We start from the raw sequence: 20476 nt of genomic DNA, 5'->3' as shown, positions 1-20476 counted from the left end.
ACGCAGTCGAGGGAACCTCCTGCCATATAAATAGGGCTGGTCGCTCTTTATTATTCTAGCATCACGGCAGCAGGTTCCTGCTAAGTTTGGAGTTTATACCACAACTGTATGCCTGCTTGAAGTAGTTAAACCAGGGCACTGCAGCACAAGGAGTCTGCATGTCGGTATAGACATGCTCAGCTTTGTGGATACCCGGATTCTGTTGCTGCTCGCAGTGACTTCGTATCTAGCATCATGTCAATGTAAGTTTGCTTTTTTGTCTAACCATGGATCTTAAGGCTTTTGCTCTCTTCTCTACTGCTGGATTTTCTCGTTGAACAATGCTGGGAAATTGCCTGAAGGAAAGCTAAAACTACATCTCTGAAGATTTCATTCGTTTCCTTTGGTTTTCCACTGTAAAATCCGACGGGATTTTTTTAAGGATTCCTCGTGGTCTGTGGATATTTTCATCTTGAGAAACGGAAACACATTGCATAGTTATCAAAAGCTGAGATAAATAAACTCTTTAAAATGTAGAATTGAGTTTAAATAAAGATAGCTGATTGGATGTACTGAGTTTAAAGTGTAGGGCAGGGCAGTGTCTCATATTTTCCCCAGTCTCCAGCACAATGATTTTTTAATTATAGGGGTATGTAAAAGCTGCCCCCTGCTGGATAAAATCTGTAATATCACATTTAACCAGCATCCAAGTTTATTGGTAATTTGATTTTATGAAATAGACTTTCTTTGCATTGTACGTGCAAAAATATTATCACAATAAATTATATAAAATATTAAAATACATATATGCTGAGTAGCTAATTAAAGTACGTCGATGAACATATCTAATACATTTTATGTATCAAAGACCACAATACGTTTTAAAAATTAATGAATTTACTTAAATATTTGCATCCGTTTTAATCCGTTTATAACATGTTTTTAGAAAACAAGTAAACTGGCATAATGTGACGTAAGGTCATCATTCAGAGTCACGTGCGCCATCTGGTGGTGAATAAGCGACATGGCACGTGTTCATTACAGGACTGCAGATCAGTCAGTCCAGCATAGGTGTTGGCATGAAAACCGGAAGGCCTAGACACCTAAAACAATAATTTATAACCTAAATGTATTATTTATTTAAGTAAATACATTAATTGAGCATTAGATAGCAATTGCAGGAATATAATATATATTTGAATTAAAATGTAGTCTTATATTTTTACATAAAGTTAAGCCAACATTTAGTATTTTAATAAATATAGTGTTGTAGAGTATTTTGACTCAACAAAATAGTGAAGTACTAAGCAAATTATTATAAATAATATTTTTTTTAGGTTTAATACAATTCGATTTTAACACAATTTGATTTCTACATCAATTCTTACAGAAGCCTATTAAAATGCTAATTTAACCTTAAATTATGATTCTGAACACATTTTGTTTTACATAAATTCTTTACGTATTTTACGTTTATACACATATCCTATAAATACATTAGGTTATTTTACAGAAAATAGCATATAGGTAAATACGCAGATTTGAATTAAGGCCTACTGAAATCAGGTCACCTCATACTGGCAACAATGCAATATGAAAGCATAGACAACACCATTACATAATTTCTATTTTGGCACATTGGTTATAACATTTAATCAAATTTAAAGTAAACATTTAGGCCTGTTTTCTTTTTGGATCTCCATATACTTCACCTTTACCAGATAATAGTAATCAGGATTCATTTAGAAAATTCAGTTTTGTGCATAGTATTTGTTTACTTTTTTTTTATAAAAATGTATATTCTTATATTATGTTTAGAGCATAAATCTAATTGCTTACTTCTGTCTCTCTCCCCTTCTCTCTCTCTCTCTCTTGCTCTGTATTCTTCATCCACCCCACATCTTCAACACACAGCGGTCAGTACACTTTGCATGAAGTTATTTTTAACAGTTTTAATAATGAACATATTTACCTTGTTTGTGCCCAAATCACCAGATAGTTGATAGTCCGTGTAAAGATCCTTCATGTCTATTTGGTCAATCTCAAATATGCGAGAGTATTTCGATTACTGGACTTTCTGGGTTTTTCCTGCTTTCCTGTGACGGAAAGAAGGAAAGCGCTATTGGCTCAAGCGAATGTCAGTGAAACTAGAGACCACCTTATCCTGCCTACCACGCAACCTGGGCACAATGAACCTTTTTAGATGGCCTTGAGAAGAGGTAGACTCAAAAAACAAAAACAACATGGTGCAGAAATTCCTCAAACCTGGAATACTGCGCTCAGTAGTCCAACCGAGCTGCAGTGAACATGCATAGCATAGGTTGCATACTAAAATTTAAGATTTTTCTGCATTTGAGATTGAATCAAATTCACTTGAATGTCACCTGTATCAATCACTAACAACAGCAGGTGCTACAAGGAGTGTTTGGTCAGTGGGACAAGCTTATTATTTTTGTTTTAGTGTGAACCACAGCAGGCCTTTACACTCCTATAAGCACCTCTGTTGAATATGTGTCTTTAAATGACTATAAATATTGCATGACTGGTGCATTGCTACATTAATATTTTACATTCTCAATTTTCAATTCGGTTTTGGACACGAGGTAGTTACTGACATATGATCATTATTATTATAGCTTTTGCCCACTAACATGCATGTTTTTCATTTAAAGAGTATATGAAGCACTGTGTTATACATCACATGTCAAAAGAAACCTGCATAGATGGAATAAATACATCATGTACATCCATTTCTTTATAGTTTCTTATGTTAAGTATAATATTCTTATGCTAATGGAGATTGCTGTAGTATTGCATATCTATTGAATTTATTTGTTTATATATGTAAACAATATTTGCATGACATCAGATAACCTTAAATGTGTTTGTTTGATAATGTTTTCATTTATTTATTTTGTGCACGTATAAAAGCATGTCGTCTTCCTATGAAGGTATTGATGGGTAAATAAAATGTCACTGTAGGAAAAAGGCTTGTGCCTGATGTCTAATTATACTTTTTCATAAATAGGGCCTAAGAGGACCAAAAGGACCCAGAGGTGACAGGGTAAGCAAGTTCTAAAATTATGCCATATTGTTATTATATTCGAATCTATTAAAAGCCTGACTGTTAATCCAATTCAGGCCAAACAGCAACTTTGAGAATTTAGGTACAGGCCAATAAATAAAATCAAGTTGTAATGAAATCTAAATAGATAAAACCTATTATGTATCTTATTTTATTATCAGGTTTAATTTTTACTTTCAGCTTCAGTTTAGCAGTAACTACTTTTCCTCAGCACAATAGGTTTACCTCACATTTTTAACACATATCTAAAATAAACTTTTCTAGATGTTCATCAAGACAATTTGAACCTTACATTTGTTTTGCTTTATTAAGGGTCCTAAAGGACCAGATGGAAAACCCGGCAGACCTGGACTTCCTGGGCCAGCTGGCCCCCCTGGCCCCCCTGGTCTTGGTGGAGTAAGTTACCGTTTCATAAAAAAAATATATTTCTTAAAATGTTATTGAGATCTAAATTTTTACACAGCCGTTGGCTGCAAGCATTGCATTTATTCATATTTTGAGGCCTGTGATTCATTTTGTACCCCATGACCCAGTCATATTTAACATTTGACCTTTAACCTTTGACCTGCCCTTGTCTCAAAATGGCTTCCAACTGTGTGTGATGTGTTTTTAATGCCATAAATGCAGGGCTAGAAACTAATCTAAACCATTTTAAGAATGTTTTTCTGCTGAGGCAATATTTTAAATAAACATTTGTTTACCTTTGCAGAACTTTGCTGCTCAATATGATGGCGCTAAAGGACCTGACCCCGGACCTGGACCTATGGTGGGTTTCATTTCAGCCTAAAGCTTATTCTATAAATGCATTAATATTATGTTTATATAACTAATGTTAAATAGACCCTTTATATCTCCACAATCTATTAGTCAAAAAGCAGGCCATCCTCGAGCTGATCATTTTTTTTATATTCTGTTACTTTCTCAGGGTTTGATGGGACCTAGAGGCCCAGCTGGACCTCCTGGTTCTCCTGTGAGTATTTCATTCTGTTTAATATGGATTACAAATATGTTTTGTAGATTTTCAATAAAATATTTTAATAAATGTAGCTCACATAATGATCGGTCCAATAACATAGTAATCAATTCAAGCAAATTTATATATCTAAATATGTTTTCTTTTTCCAATGACGTTTAGGGACCTCAAGGATTCCAAGGACACGCTGGTGAGCCCGGAGAGCCAGGACAAGCTGTAAGTATTCTTGATTTGACTGTCGACCGACATCTTTTTGACTTTTGAACTTTAACACACTTTAATTTACTTTACTTTATCATCACAGGGACCAGTTGGTGCTCGTGGCCCTCCTGGACCCCCAGGCAAAAATGGTGAAGATGTAAGTACAATAATGCTGTGTGCTAAAATCAAACTTTTATTCTTACCATACATTTACACGGCCAATTTAAAGATGTTGGGTCACATCACATTACATTTTGTCATTTTCTCAAGGGTAACAATGGCAGACCTGGAAAACCTGGAGATAGAGGTACCCCTGGAACTCAGGTAAGGCCAATGTCAAATTTATTTGTTTAACCCGTGTGCAATAAATATAGCATTTACTTATTTATGTGAATGGATCTTAATTCTGCTTTATTTTACAGGGTGCACGTGGTTTCCCCGGAACTCCTGGGCTTCCTGGAATGAAGGGACACAGAGTAAGTGCATTGTTGATCATAAAATCATTTCCTAAAAAGACACTGTTAGCCATAGATGATAGAAATTATATTTGTAAGTAGTTTTAAATGCACATACACATGCTTTATACACCGCTTTAAGTGCTTTATAGCACCTATGTGGAACCATAAGCACCTACCCCCTTAACTGTCAACCTTTCCATGTAAGGAACACGGAAGTACTACAATATTTTGGATGTACATTTGATTGAATCATGGCTTCATGTTTATAGCATTTCTGTTGTGAAACATTAACATTTTTTGTATTTTATTTATAAAATTAATGTTATTGCATTATTTTTATTTATTTAAAAAAATAATTTCTAAAATAATTTCACCTCCAGACACTTTAGTGATAAACCTTAAATTGTCTTCTTTAAAACAAGACCAAGAAGAGGCTTCTAGACCAGAACTTGCCAGAGTTATATTTATTTTTAAGGGGCACATCAACCCACACTTAATAAGCGGGGTGACAGTTAAGGGGTAAACTGGTTCCCCTGTCATTACAAACAAGTGTACCTAGAAATATCTTTAGCAAACAAATTATCTTTATTTTTAAAGTAACCAAACAATGTTAATTTTGTTAACTTTATATATATTAAAAAATCTTTATTTTTTGTGTGACAGGGTTACACTGGTCTTGATGGACGCAAAGGAGAGCCTGGTACCGCTGGCCCTAAGGTAATAATCCTGCATAATCTCAGACTGTGATTTTACAGTACACATCCGAAACTTTCCAAATAAAGTATTATGTTAAGAAGAAGCAAACTTTAGCAAATATCTATCAGTTATATATATATATACTGTGCGTTCATGCTGAATGCAATGAGTTTACAAAGGTGGTATCACAATTATAAGGTTTTTGTTTATCTCTACAATAGGGAGAGAATGGGTCTCCTGGATCAAATGGAAGCCCCGGACTGGCAGTAAGTCAAATATTATTATTCACTCAGTAATAATGTTAAATGTATATCCCAGTGTTGTACTATATTACTAGCACAGCTGCTTACATCAGTATACAAGGACTATTTTTTTCCCTTTGATGCCATTGTTTTCTTGTTGCACAGGGTGGTCGTGGTCTTTCTGGTGAGAGAGGTCGTGTTGGTCCTTCTGGTCCAGCTGGTGCTCGCGGTGCTGATGGCAACACTGGTCCTGCTGGCCCTGCTGTGAGTGGACTGAGTGCACTTTGACCCCTTTGTCTCTTAAATTGTGCCACTGGTCGCGATCCTAATGTGATCTTGTACGAGTAAGCTGTTTTCTTCAACCCCCAGGGTCCTTTGGGAGCAGCTGGTCCTCCTGGTTTTCCTGGTGCCCCCGGACCTAAGGTAAGAGTGACTGTTGCCGAAAACAGGTGTATGTACTCACCCTGGCACTTTATGAAAGCTAAGAAACTAATAGAAATACTTCAAGAAGAAGCTTATTCTACCAACTAAACATGAGTCATATTAAATTAGTCATATTAAGGGCATACTCACATTTGGTGCTTTTAACCAAACGCCTCATGCTTTGTACATAGCTACACATGTAATTCCACAAATTACAATTTGTATTTACCATGTCATTGATATTTGACAGGGAGAGGTTGGTCCTGCTGGTCCCAGTGGTCCATCTGGACCTCAGGGACAAAGAGGAGAGCCAGGTCCTAACGGTGCCGTCGGCCCTGTTGGACCCACTGTAAGTGCATTTTAAATAGTTTTCAGATCATTTGATCAAACTTCCATGAATCAAACTAATAATCTGTCTTTCTTTGAATCCTTACAGGGTAATCCTGGTGCTAATGGTATCAATGGTGCTAAAGGAGCAGCTGTGAGTCCACAACTTTCTATACAATTCTGTTTGAACTATATATGAAGAGGTCAGATGCAAAACCCTTTAAGTGCGTCTGAGGTTTTCTTGCAAATTACCATTTTATATCAGAGTCTTAACCCCTTAACTAATGCTATAAACATGAACTAGGCTTCATGTTTATAGCATTTCTGTTGTGAAACAGAACATTTTTTATTTTATTAATATAAATCATAAATTTTTATATAAAATTATGATGTAATTGCATTATTCTTATTTATAAAAAAATTTAAACTTCTATACCAATTTCACCAAAAACATGAGTGATAAACCTTAAATTGTCCTCTTTCAAACAAGACCAAGTTGAGGCTTCTAGACCAAAAAATTTTATTAATTTAAAGGTGCACATCAACTTTTCACCCCCCACTCAATAAGGGGGGTGACAGTTAAGAGATTAATGGATTTTGCCAACAAATTGGTATTTCTGAATGACCCAAGGCCGGGATTAAAGTATTTATGTGCCGACAGCATTCGGTTAATATCGCTATCTCATTTTTCTACGGAGGTGGCGTTTATAGGTTTTTGCATCTGAGCTCCTCATATCTTCCTACACAATTTATTTTCAAGAATAAGAAGTCAGAACTGCAATAAACAAGCATAATTTATGATATAATGACTACAGTTTATGTCTTTGGCACCTGCTTTAATGGGAGGATTCCTTGATGAAAACAGTGTAAAATTTATAAATCAGTCAATTACAAACACATTTTGATTTAAGACTTTTTTAACAAACTATCAAAATATGTTTGCAGTCATTTAAATTATTTAAGATTAATATTAAACTATAAATATTTAACTATATACTGCTAAAAATGAACTATATATATTTTTAAATCTGGTTATAAAATTTTTATAAAATTTATGCTAAGTATCACAGTGTATCTGACAATAGACTACATTGCTCAATTTATTTTAAATTATTTATCTTATCTGGTTCAAGGGTAGCAGTGAACACTTCCTTCATCAAATCAATGATTTCTTGTATTTAATTTCTTTTCGGTGTAACACTTGGCATGTATGGATATGGCATAGATATATTACCATATTATAAGTCACATATTTCCTTAATTGTGCTATAAACATAACAGTCTGATTACATGCCTACAGACAAATTATTTCTATGGTTAGTATTGCTAATGCAAAGTACATCTTATGAAACTTATTACAGTTAATATCACTTACATGTTATGAAAAATTTGCTATAACACCATGCATTCTATATATTTCATTATTCTGTATGACTTCCCAATTTCTATACTTTTACATTTATACTTTTATATGTAAAAGCACTATAAAATCACTTTGAATTGAACTAAATCATATAATCATATATACTTTGATATCTTCAACAGGGTGCCGCAGGAATTGCTGGTGCCCCCGGTTTCCCCGGCCCAAGAGGAGGCCCTGGACCCCAGGGACCTTCTGGAGCATCTGGCCCAAGAGGTCTTTCTGTGAGTAGTATCTGATTTTCTGATGTTTATGCTTTATTTTAGGGATGCATAAAATTAAATATTTTACTAAAATATTGTCTTTCGTTTAATAAAAAGTGAAAATAGGTCAGAAAAATGCTTTAAAGAAGTGTTCTGTATTTACAATAATTAGTATATAATCCTTGCCAAAATTCTTATGCAAAATTCACATGTATGACTTTTAAAGTCCCCATCTTTAGAAGTAAGTGTCCTCTTGGATATTGATGCGTTTATGAAGTGTTTTAGATGCTATTGCACATTGCATGCAGGGACTGTACTTATCGGGGACATCATACACAGTACAGTACAGTACAGTAAAGGGTCATTTATGGCAACAATGTCTATAAAACATAAGAGTCAAATTTGTTACTGTTACTGAAGACACATAAGGTGTACCAAAGATCTACTTTTGTAGGGTAAAGTGATCCTTGATTTTGAAGATCATTGTTAGTAATTTGTTTTCTGCATGTCGTAATGTTTTAGAAAAGCTATGTTTTGGGATTTTTTATGGAATCAAACCATTTTAATGAGTAATATGCATTTTTTTTAAATGCAATATTTTATTAATCATGTATTTTATATTAAACTGTTTGCATGTTTTAAGATTTTTTGCAGTTTCCGAATCTTCACAGTCAATACTTTTTCTTAATTTATAAAGGTTTACTCTAACAATTAAACTGCTTTATTGCTCAGGGTGATCCCGGTCCTTCTGGAGTGAAGGGAGATACTGGTGTTAAGGGTGAGCCTGTGAGTATTCACTCTCTTAGGTATCTTTACATGTTTAGAAAAGGCAAATAGTCTTTGCCATGATTGTGCACTTCGGGTCACCGTCTGTTTCGTGTATTTGCTGTACAGGGTACTGCTGGTCCTCCTGGTCCTCCCGGTCCTTCTGGTGAAGAGGGAAAGAGAGGCTCATCTGGCGAGCAGGGATCTACTGGACCCGCGGGATTGCGTGGACCTAGAGTAAGTGGGAGCTTGTTTTTATATACTGTATGTTGCCATGTTTATGGGGATGCCATAGTAAGCTGTTTTAATATTATAAGACCTTTTCCATTCAGTTTAATTCTAAAGGTCAAACAGAGGATGGAAAAGGTTACAAAAATGTAATTGCAGTTTTGCCATCAAAAATATAACACTATAAAAGGAGAAAATGTATAATAATAAGATGTAACATTGCAAATTGAAACCTTATTGAAATAATAAACAACAATTTAAGTTAAATTGTGTGCTAAAATATCAAGTACAGAGCAATATCAAATGTTTTTGTTTTTTTATTAAGAGAATAATCTAAGAGCTTTTAATCTAAGATATATTTTCATGTTTATATTCTTTACTTTTTATTCAACTGTGTGTTTATGTTTCTCATAGGGAGCTGCTGGTACTCGTGGTCTGCCTGGTCTGGCTGGAAGATCAGGACCAATGGTAGGTTATATTATAGGACATGTAACTCAAGCCCATGAATTATTTTGGGCAAACACACGGACGGTTGATCATAGCAGTGATCACTACAAAATATTAAAGAACATCTTGTAGTTACTTGAATACATGGCCTGATCCTAATTGAAGATGCCATACCTGCATTAATCATTGGGTTTTACCCCACAGGGAATGCCTGGAGCACGTGGTGCCACTGGTACCCCTGGAGCCCGCGGACCTCCAGGAGATGCTGGTCGTGCTGGTGAGCCTGGTCTTACTGGAGCCAGAGTAAGTATCGTGAAACACATCTAGCCTTCCACTTTTTTGAGACATCAGCATTTAACCATGATCTTACATTTCTGCAGGGTCTCCCTGGAAGCCCTGGAAGTGCTGGACCCCCAGGAAAGGAAGGGCCTGCTGTGAGTATAATTAAAACATTTTTGTAAATTAATTCAGTGAAAAAATTACTAAAAACATAATAATAATGGTAATATTAAAAAGCATCACACATATCTTAGGCGTTGTGCTTTATACAAACTCATCACTACTTCATATCTAATGTTTTAGGGTGCCAATGGTCAAGATGGTCGCACTGGCCCACCTGGCCCAACTGGACCCAGAGGTCAGCCTGGTAACATTGGATTCCCCGGCCCCAAAGGACCTTCCGTAAGTATAGACTTTATTTTGCCTGTTGAAGCTGTTAATCTTTGTTTAGAGATTTAAATAAAAATGTTGCATTCCCTTACCAATTCATAAACAAACCAATAACCCAACAATGAATCTCATAGCTTTATTCAATATTAGAGTCAGTGTTTCATTATTGTATGTTGGTTTAATTGTAGGGTGAGGCTGGCAAGCCAGGTGACAAGGGACCTGCTGGTCCAACTGGACTGAGAGTAAGTATTTCAGTAAACGTTCATTAATATTCAGTCATAAGGAGTGATGTTATTGAGTTTCTCTGATTTGATCACTTATAGGGTCAACCTGGTCCTGATGGTAATAACGGTGCTGCTGGACCTGCCGGACTTGCTGTGAGTACCAAAAACTTTAACTTTTATACATTTGTATACATGCAGGTGACTTTTAAGTTTCTCTGTGATAAATTACTATTATTATTTATTCATTTTAGGGTGGCCCAGGTGAGAAAGGAGAACAAGGACCCGCTGGTGCTCCTGGTTTCCAGGTCAGTGTCTTGAGATGCTTGCCATTGGGCGTTCTATGTATGTATCTTTACTGAAATTATAAAGCATATACAGATATAGGTTTAACCCCTTCAGACCTGGTTAATCAATGTGCCTTATTTTGATTGGTTGATCAGCATTTTTAATGGTTTGAACCCTAAAACATATGATGTTCATTCCAGTGGACACAATTATACATGATACTTCCATCATTAAAATAATTCAATGACTCCAGTGGGTTAATATAATATGGGTTCTGAAGCAAAACTATACATTAGTTTTCACCTGCTTGTTTCGTCACAAGACGTTCTTCAAGTACTTGTTTCTCTTTCAACCTTACAGGGTCTCCCTGGCCCCGCTGGACCTGTTGGTGAGGCTGGCAAACCTGGAGAGAGAGTGAGTTACTGAGATGCAGTGTTAAATATACTACACGGTGGCTAATGTAAAAACTTTATGGATAGGTTGATGTTTAATCATTTTTAATATTCAACAGGGTATCCCTGGAGATCAAGGTCCATCAGGACCTGCTGGTGTGAAGGTAACTTAACCTTTCTTGGGTTGTAATGTACATACGCATATGTTTAGGAAAATGCCTTTTTAACTTCTCCCTTGTATCACTGTGTAGGGAGAGCGTGGTACCCCTGGACCCGCTGGTGCTACTGGTTCTCAGGGATCCATTGGTCCCCGTGGCCCATCTGGTACTCCTGGCCCTGATGGAAACAAGGTGGGTATATTGATAGGAACAATAAGTGTACACTTCACCTTGTAACACCTTGTAATCTGACAAGATCCCATGATTTTCTATACAGGGAGAGCCTGGTGCAGCTGGAGCTGCCGGTGGCCCTGGACACCAGGGAGCTGCTGGTATGCCCGGTGAGCGTGGTGCTGCTGGCACCCCTGGACCCAAGGGTGAGAAGGTAAGTTTAAAGTTCAGTTCATGGCATAAAACATGTCCTGTGACTCCTATGTGACTAAAAGAGCATTTCTGTGATACACAGGGTGATGCTGGATACAGAGGACCTGAGGGCAATGTCGGAAGAGATGGTGCCCGCGTAAGTACCTGCTTCAGTGCACACTCAGCAGAAATCCCATATGTTGTGTAGCCATGACTAAATGGTGCATCTTCTTTAATTAACAGGGCGCTCCTGGACCCAGTGGACCCCCTGGACCCGCTGGTGCTAATGGTGACAAGGTAAAGACCAATTTTTGGGTCGTCGTTGCCAGATGAATGCTAATGATCGTTGTTTTCACTACAAACCGAGGAATTATTCATTACACATTTACATGGGTGCAAAAAGATATCATTTCGTCACAGATCTTGCATAATGTTCTGTATTTTACAACGTGTTAAAAATAAGCTATAAAGATAGCTATAAAGCAGATTGAAACAACTAAGGATGACATTCGGTCAGTGGCATACTATCGACATTTCGAAGTTGTCTTCTCAGGGGCAAGTATGTAATTTGCATCTTTGCCAAATTGCATAAAGAGGAAAATCCTGCTGGCCACTGTCAGAAATTGTCCAGGCATCACTGCTGCCCCCTACTGAAAAGTCTAAATAATTTTACTAAAAAGCAAATTACAAACCCACATGAAAAATACTGTATTATACATTAGTATTTGCTTTAGTAAATTGTTATATTTTTTGTAGTAATTATACTACGGTATAGTATAATTAAGTTTGCTATAGTATTCTGCATTGCAAATTGTAGTACATACAGTAGTATACTTTAATAGGGTTAGGGTTAGGGTTCACTACAGTTTAAATAGTGGTACATTTTTTAATGTGGGAAGAGAATTTAACCAAACTATTTTTACATTTTGGTTGTTTAAAACTTACAGTCTGGCTACATGGAGGCTACATTGGTATCATAATTCCCTTAATCTGATTTCTCAAATCCGACGTGAAAGTCGTCAGAAAAAATTACATTCAATGGGACGTTTTTTATTTTGAGGTGTGACGTTAGGGTGAATTATTGTTGTTATGAAAATTCATTTTTATTTTCTATTAACATTACCATCGTTATAAATCCTATACACTAAGCAAGCAGTACTATTTTAAGAGTACCATCTTAGGGTTCCTAACAGCCTTTGTGTTCTCTTCCAGGGTGAGAGTGGCTCCTTTGGTCCCCCTGGACCTTCTGGTGCTCGTGGTCCTCCTGTGAGTTTTATGATCTCATATATATTCATGATAATTATATTTTGGTTGAGAATCAGCCACTGATGTCCTTATCTTTTTATAGGGAGAGCGTGGTGAGGGTGGCCCTGCTGGACCTCCTGGATTCGCTGGACCCCCTGTAAGTCCATCTAAACAATATTGTAACATTTTATAGTGCTTCAAACATTCATTTTTGTTTTAGATTTTACATTAGCCATTTTCTCTGAGCACATATGTGATGATAACTGACAGGGACACAATGTGTCTTGTAGGGTGCTGATGGCCAGACCGGACAGAGAGGTGAGAAAGGCCCTGCTGGTGGAAAGGGTGACACCGGACCTCCTGGCCTTGCTGGTCCCGCTGGCAATTCTGGCCCTGCCGTAAGTAAACACAACATAAAAACCAACCTAAAAAAAATTGAAATCAATGATTGAAAACAACCTTTGATGCCACTAATCAGACTAGATTTCACAGAAAGGGTCACATATTTGTATTACTGTATGCATCAAAGTTATGCACATCATCAGTTAAACTGGTTAAGACAGCAGTTGACTAAATCACTTCAGGTTTTATGTTCATTTTAAATGAATTTTCAAAAGGCACAGCGTCTTTTGCCTTTAGTGATGGACCACCACAGGAAGAGAAATCTAACTGATACATGTTCCTGTAGCTTAGATGGTAGCACACTGAGTTAGCAACACATTTCATGGGTTTGATCACCAGGGAACACATACTGAGATTTATTTAAAAGTTTATTTACCTTTTATTAATGTCTTGTATTTCTTTAGGGTCCTGTAGGCCCTGCTGGTGCACCTGGTGCCCGTGGTGAGACTGGTCCTGCTGTAAGTATCTATTTATAGATTATTTTCTTGTGTTATCAGTTGTGTTTTGATTTGTGCCGATTTTTTCTACATGTGACCCACAAATCTGTACTCTAGGGTCTTACTGGTTTCCCTGGTCCTGCTGGCCGAGTTGGAGCTCCTGGTCCTGCTGTAAGTGTTATATACCTTAGTTTAAATGAACTAATTTGGACCTACAACCAGTTCCTCTGTTTAAGTATTGATATACTAGCTTTAAAAGGCGCAGACAAGCCAAACAAAAAGAGATCTTAGAAACAAAGCTTAAAGATGCTGAGAGACTATATATTAAAAAACCAACCCCTGGTAAGATATGCTAGCTTTATGCTCGTATGTGTAATCCAACCTTTTTTCGACCCATTAGGGTATCTCTGGACCCCCAGGTTTCGCTGGACCTGCTGGAAAGGATGGCCCTCGTGGACCTCGTGGTGATGTTGGCCCTGCTGGTCCCCCTGGAGAGAATGGACTGATTGGACCTCCTGGTCTTGCTGGAGAGAAGGGACCATCTGGAGAGGCCGGTCCACCTGTAAGTACTGGCAGAATAAGTTACATGTAAATTTCAAATCTGTATTACCAAATGATCAATCTCTTCTGCATTAAATTAGGGAGCACCTGGAGCTGCTGGGCCTCAGGGTCAGTTGGGATCTCAAGGATTCAATGGTCTTCCTGGAGCTAGAGGCGATCGTGGTCTTCCTGGTGGTCCTGGTGGTGTTGTAAGTCCCCTGAACAACCAACTTGTCAAACTTATTTACTTTTTTGAGCCAAAATTCTCATGATGTTTTGTGTTTCTTAGGGTGAGCCTGGTAGAGTTGGCCCTGCTGGTCCCCCTGGTTCCCGTGGTCCCGCTGGTAACATTGGCATGCCCGGTATGACTGGACCTCAGGGTGAAGCTGGACGTGAGGTATGTAACAGTGCTGCTTCATAATAAAACAATTTTTACTTTCTTTTACTGCAATATTTTAATATGCTTCTGTGCTTTTTTGTAGGGAAGCCCTGGTAATGATGGACCCCCTGGCCGTCCTGGTGCTGCTGGCGTGAAGGTATACTGCCAAACTTTGATATTTCTGCATCCTCATATTTTCCAGGAAGAGCTTTATCTCAAGACCTTATAAGAAATCACAAAACACATTTTAAGTTAGATGGTAATGATGAAAAGTCATTGACCTGGACTGTTATAACTACCAGGGTGATCGTGGTGAGCCTGGATCCCCTGGACTCGCTGGACTTGCTGGTGCTCCTGGACCCGTCGGACCAGTCGGCCCTGCTGGCAGACACGGAAACCGTGGTGAAACCGTATGTCACTCAACTAAGCCAAAGCATCTATAATGTTTTCTCTGCATGATCTCACCAATTACAGTCATTCAGACTTTGTTTATTTTAAATAAATGTGCTAACATATAGAGATCAAAGCCAGTACCCTTCATATAAGCCTTCTTGTTTCTCAGGGACCCTCTGGTTCTCCTGGCTCCGTTGGACCTGCTGGAGCAAGAGGTGCACCTGTAAGTATACAACAGTGGTTTTTTTAACAAATAATCTTGTCCGTGTGTCTCAAAATGCTCATTTTCTCACTTTTTTTGTTGAACAGGGACCTGCTGGACCTCGTGGTGAGAAGGGTGTTGCAGGAGAGAGAGGTGAAAGGGGCATGAAAGGACTGCGTGGACATCCTGGTCTTCAGGGAATGCCCGGACCCAACGTACGTTTTTTATATGCATTAAAAAGCTCTCCCTTTTTTTTTTACAGATTTGGAAAGACTGCTCAAACACGCATACGCGTAAACAAATGTGTCTGTCTTACAGGGTCCCTCTGGTGACAGTGGCCCTGCTGGTATTGCTGGTCCTGCTGGTCCAAGAGTAAGTAACTTTATAATTCTTAAGACTCACCGTATTTTGAAGTTATGGAAATGTGTGTAATGGGTCTCTGCGATTTGTCTTAAGGGCCCAGCTGGTCCCAATGGCCCCCCTGGCAAGGATGGTTCAAATGGCATGCCTGGTCCTATTGGACCTCCTGGACACCGTGGTCCTCCTGGACATGTTGGACCTGTTGTAAGTACATATATAAATGTATATACACATTTCTCGTCCTCTCCACATTTGCCTCACAAATACTTGATCTGTGTTGTACTTGAATGCAGGGTCCTCCCGGATCTCCTGGTCTTCCCGGACCCGCTGGCCAAGCTGGTGGTGGATATGACACCTCCGGCGGCTATGATGAGTACAGAGCTGACCAGGCCTCTCTCAGGGCCAAGGACTACGAGGTGGATGCCACCATCAAGTCTTTGAACACACAGATTGAGAACCTGCTTTCCCCTGAGGGATCCAAGAAGAACCCTGCCCGTACCTGCCGTGACATCAGACTCAGCCACCCAGAATGGAGCAGCGGTAAGGCTACGGCTGCTTTCCAGTACACTCCCATAATCTTACCTTCACTGATGTGTCCCACGTACTTATCTGTGCTGTTCCCTCCCCATAGGCTTCTACTGGATCGACCCCAACCAGGGTTGCACCATGGATGCCATCAAGGTCCACTGCGACTTCACCACTGGTCAGACCTGCATTTACCCCCACCCAGAGAGCATCCCACGCAAGAACTGGCACAGAAGCTCCCAGGAGAAGAAACACATTTGGTTTGGCGAGACCATCAATGGTGGTACAGAGGTAAGTTGCAGTACGCTCCACAGGATGGTACATGACTCACTGTTCAAGATTTATTACCAAAGTTGTGTTACTAAAGCTCCGTTTCCTTTTTTCAGTTTGGCTACAACGATGAAACAATCAGCCCACAGTCCATGGCTACTCAGCTGGCCTTCATGCGTCTCCTGGCCAACCAGGCAGTCCAGAACATCACCTATCACTGCAAGAACAGCATCGCCTACATGGATGCTGAGAATGGAAACCTGAAGAAGTCTGTGTTGCTGCAGGGCTCCAACGATGTGGAGCTCAGAGCGGAGGGCAACAGCCGATTCACTTTCAGCGTCCTAGAGGATGGCTGCAGTGTAAGTTTTTTTTTACTCTGTGAACGCACTAGGCGGTGTGGGTACTACTAGTTAAGATCTAATACATAGTGAAAGAGGATATACAACTGTAGGACACTGTATGGATATACAACTGTAGGACACTGTATGTCATTTTAAGATATATAAGATGCACCTGAGTGCTCCTTTTGTAGTTGATATGCACAATTGATGTGCATCATTCGAGATGCAGGCAACACAGTAGAATATCTGACAGTCTAAATGACATTACATCATCAGATGAGGGCTGCAAGGGCATAGGGTGGCACGTTTATGATTTTGATGTTTGATGCAAAATACCATTTTCTAACTAATTTTGTCTTTTTCTTGCATCCCTGCAGAGACACACTGGCCAGTGGAGCAAGACAGTCATTGAATACAGAACAAATAAACCATCTCGTCTTCCCATCCTCGACATTGCACCTTTGGACATTGGTGGCGCAGATCAAGAGTTTGGTTTGGACATTGGCCCAGTCTGTTTCAAATAAATAGACTCATGATAAATTAAACGAGCGAAAGAAAGAAAAAGAAAAATCTCTGCCCTTCTTTCTGTGTTTTTTTTATACTGAATGCTGATTTTTTCTGCAAATCCACTTGCTTAAGCTGGGCTCTATCGGAGAGGACCAATGGACTGAACGCAGCATTGCGCAATGCAAATTAATACAGCAGCCCAAAGAGACTCGGGGAAAAACACCTTGTTATGGGACATGTCATCATTTTGTAAAAATAAAAGAAGTGTAATAAAAACAATGAAAGTATACATCACTTTGTGGTCTTTGTATATCTTCCAGAGAGGAAGTTTAAAACCACAATCTCCGTAAGGTTTAAACTACCTCATGTGTAAACGACAACATTAACCAAGATCGTAAATGTCACTCGTTGGTATTAAAGCTTCAAGTTCTGTCCTGTTTCAAAGGTGCTCCAATACTTGCCGCAGTGATATTTTATGGTGCTAAACATGCAGCTGTGGAGACAACCACTTATACTGTATTACTTTGTATTGTCTCTAAAGAAATATTGCACAGGTCACCCTGATAACCCCGTTTTTAAGCAGGTGGAATACTCCTGAACCTGATGTCTGTCTGGTTTTCACTTTTTGTTTCATTTTTGTTTTCCTAGAGTTTTTTTTTTTGTTTTGTTTTGTTTTGTTCAGGCATTACATTCTTTCACGCCCCCCAGTGTTAATACTGACAGCACAGTTCATCCATTTTAAAGGGTTGCAGAGGCCTCTCTCTCAAAACAAACCACAAAGTTTATTGTACCTATTTTGTATATGTGAGATGTTTAAATAAATTGTGAAAAGTTCTGAAAATAAAGCATGTCCAATGTTCCAAAACCCTTTATTTCATGAGTTTAGTGCTTTAATGTTGGGAACAAGATAATTAATTGGACGTTTTTAATTTATGCATTGAAGGATGATGTTTATTTTTAAAATTCACTAGAAAAGAGCCTAAAAAACTGATTGTAAAATTGTTTATTTTCACAGAGAAACATGACGTGGGTTTATATTTTATTCAAGGAACGGGTGTTTGTCTTGGCAAATCATTTTTTGGATAAATCTTTTGCCAAAGAGAGTTTACTTACCTGTTTTCAGTTCTGACATGCTTTTTAGATGCTAAATCTTTTTATCTTTTGCATCCAATAAAAAAGCAGTCACTGCAACTTGGCATGTTTGTATTTATAGAGTTCAAATTGCTAGATTTTCCAGAAAAATATAGGGTACTACATTTCAAACATTGATTATCAGGCTGAAACTGTTTGTACTTCAACCAAAGACACAGAACAGAAGTAGATTTGAGACATCTACTACTCTTCTTTGTCTTGAATAAATAACTATCAATAATTATTTGAGAACTAGACTCTGAATAAACCAAAAAGTATTTAACAGCAACTTTTATGATGAATGCACGGTAAAAAAAAACTTTTTGCCCCTCATTGACAGTGTCAAGTTTTAATTGAACACCCACTTTATTTCCATAATAAATAAACAATATACTATTTGGCCTACTTTAGTAATTTTTGGGGCAGTTTCCAGCACAGGGATTATTTAGATGGTTTACCCAAAAATGAAAATTCTGTCATCATTTAGGCTTTGTTACAAACCTGTTACGTACATTTCTTGATCTGCCACTGACCGTCTGAAAACAAGGAAGATATCTCGAGCAATGTGTGTGTATGGTCACCTGAGGATATCAATTCGGTTTTTTTATTTAGTTCTCATTGCCATGATAACCAATGACAGCGCATCTACGTTACCCGTGTTATTTGTGTCTGTGTGGAGAAATCACGGCCGTGAATGCTAATGTATGTGGAATCAGAGGCACGTGCACCCTCGGTTTTTTGAGCCAAATGGATTTTACATGCAACCTCAAAATCAAAGAAGCGTCCATTAATCTGTTACTTTCTTTTAATCTGTTAAAAATTCCCAAATTATCAATTTTGTGCTGCATCCATGTCACTTTCAGAGATTTTTGCGTTTTGATAGTGTTTGATCATGTTACATTACTTTATTCTGGCGGCAGGCACTGCAGTCAGCGCAGCCGCAGACGTCAGCATCTGAGCGCGCTCACGAGCTTTGCTGTTGCTGCTGCATTTGGATATCTGAGGAATTAAAACGTGTAATAAACGCTCACAACATTTCCAAACCCCAGTACGGTAATGTGCAGTTAACCTCCTCTGTGTAGAAAATGTATGGTTTAAAATGTGACCGTCTCAACGTTATATTAGTAGAGTTTCTAGATTCATCTTCTTGGCACAACGCAAAAGTTCGCCAGAGTTCACGAGGGGCGGAATCACACATGCTCACAAATAAGGTAAAATTTTATGCAAAAATCCGTTCCTCTAATAATTCCCAGCAAACAATGACCTGGCGGTCCGCCGGTGGTTTTTGCGCGGCACGACGTTAGCGGTTTGGCTTGCCGCTGCTGGACCACCGTTGGAACACCAGTGGCAAACCGCTAAGTTTCTACTGAAAGTAAGAATTACAATACTCTTAATAAAATGCATGAAAAACAACAATGAGACTGCATGGCTTATTTAACGAAATACATAAATATTTGTTAATATTATTTTTTTGTTAAGTTTAAAAGAATTTTAAGGATAGAATAAAAAATAACAGAAATGATTAACAAAAGTAAAGTGTAATATAAAAAAGCTCACTATACATAAGTGTTTACAATCTAGTCCCATCTATCACGTGCAGGCGTGGTATATAACTTATATGAATTAGACAACAAAACGAGTTTCAAATTTGAGATTTCATGATCATATGAGGAGATTTTAAATTGTTGTAGTGATTTTGTCAATGTTTGACTTTGCCATGATGCGTGTGCTGTGCGCGATGAACACGTAAACTTTTTAAAACACGGCTTTGTTCGCGCTGCAAGAACCGACAGCAGGATGACGTCAAGGTACCGCGAGAACGATTCGAGAACTCATACGAAGCATAGATATCATATAGAAGACTAGATGCCCTATTGGCCGCTGGGGACTGAGAAATACGGCGGCCATCTTAAACCGGTCGTTCTCCTAGTTTCGTTGCATTGCAGCAGATAAGATGTCAGAGCACTGTGGAGCATTTTCCTGTTCTAATCGGCGGACGATCGCAAATAGAGCCCGGAGGATTATTTTCACAAGTACTTTTTAACATCGCGGTACTATTGGTTGTATTTTGTGAATAGAATATTACCAGAAAATTGAGAAAGAGCCAGCTTATTGATTTTACTGTACTGAAATCGTAGCCAGCTAACGTTCGCTAGGCTATGTTTACTGCACCAGCCGCTGTTCACCCTGCAAGGAGAGTGGGGTA

The 20476-nt window shown here is 38.4% G+C and overlaps 1 protein-coding gene across 1 annotated transcript; it reads left to right on the top strand.

Annotated features, from left to right (window-relative positions):
• Positions 1 to 2905: 2905 nt before the first annotated feature.
• Positions 2906 to 18004, top strand: col1a2 (collagen, type I, alpha 2). Its single transcript, XM_065291911.2, has 48 exons — positions 2906 to 3043; positions 3377 to 3460; positions 3774 to 3830; positions 3990 to 4034; positions 4200 to 4253; positions 4342 to 4395; positions 4509 to 4562; positions 4661 to 4714; positions 5360 to 5413; positions 5614 to 5658; positions 5800 to 5898; positions 6004 to 6057; positions 6308 to 6406; positions 6494 to 6538; positions 7930 to 8028; positions 8740 to 8793; positions 8902 to 9009; positions 9415 to 9468; positions 9652 to 9750; positions 9828 to 9881; positions 10030 to 10128; positions 10305 to 10358; positions 10440 to 10493; positions 10592 to 10645; positions 10986 to 11039; positions 11137 to 11181; positions 11269 to 11367; positions 11453 to 11560; positions 11642 to 11695; positions 11782 to 11835; positions 12751 to 12804; positions 12887 to 12940; positions 13074 to 13181; positions 13590 to 13643; positions 13740 to 13793; positions 14023 to 14184; positions 14264 to 14371; positions 14452 to 14559; positions 14645 to 14698; positions 14844 to 14951; positions 15104 to 15157; positions 15244 to 15351; positions 15455 to 15508; positions 15593 to 15700; positions 15790 to 16036; positions 16128 to 16312; positions 16408 to 16650; positions 17010 to 18004. The coding sequence occupies exons 3-48, from the start codon at positions 3828 to 3830 to the stop codon at positions 17154 to 17156; spliced, it is 3813 nt and encodes a 1270-aa protein (XP_065147983.1). The 5' UTR covers positions 2906 to 3043; positions 3377 to 3460; positions 3774 to 3827; the 3' UTR covers positions 17157 to 18004.
• The last annotated feature ends 2472 nt before the right edge of the window (positions 18005 to 20476 follow it).

Source organism: Paramisgurnus dabryanus, chromosome 19, assembly GCF_030506205.2.
Source record: "Paramisgurnus dabryanus chromosome 19, PD_genome_1.1, whole genome shotgun sequence".
In the NCBI taxonomy this organism is placed as follows: domain Eukaryota; kingdom Metazoa; phylum Chordata; class Actinopteri; order Cypriniformes; family Cobitidae; genus Paramisgurnus; species Paramisgurnus dabryanus.
The sequence above is the reverse complement of the archived record's forward strand: the minus strand, read 5'-3'. Positions and strand labels throughout refer to the sequence as shown.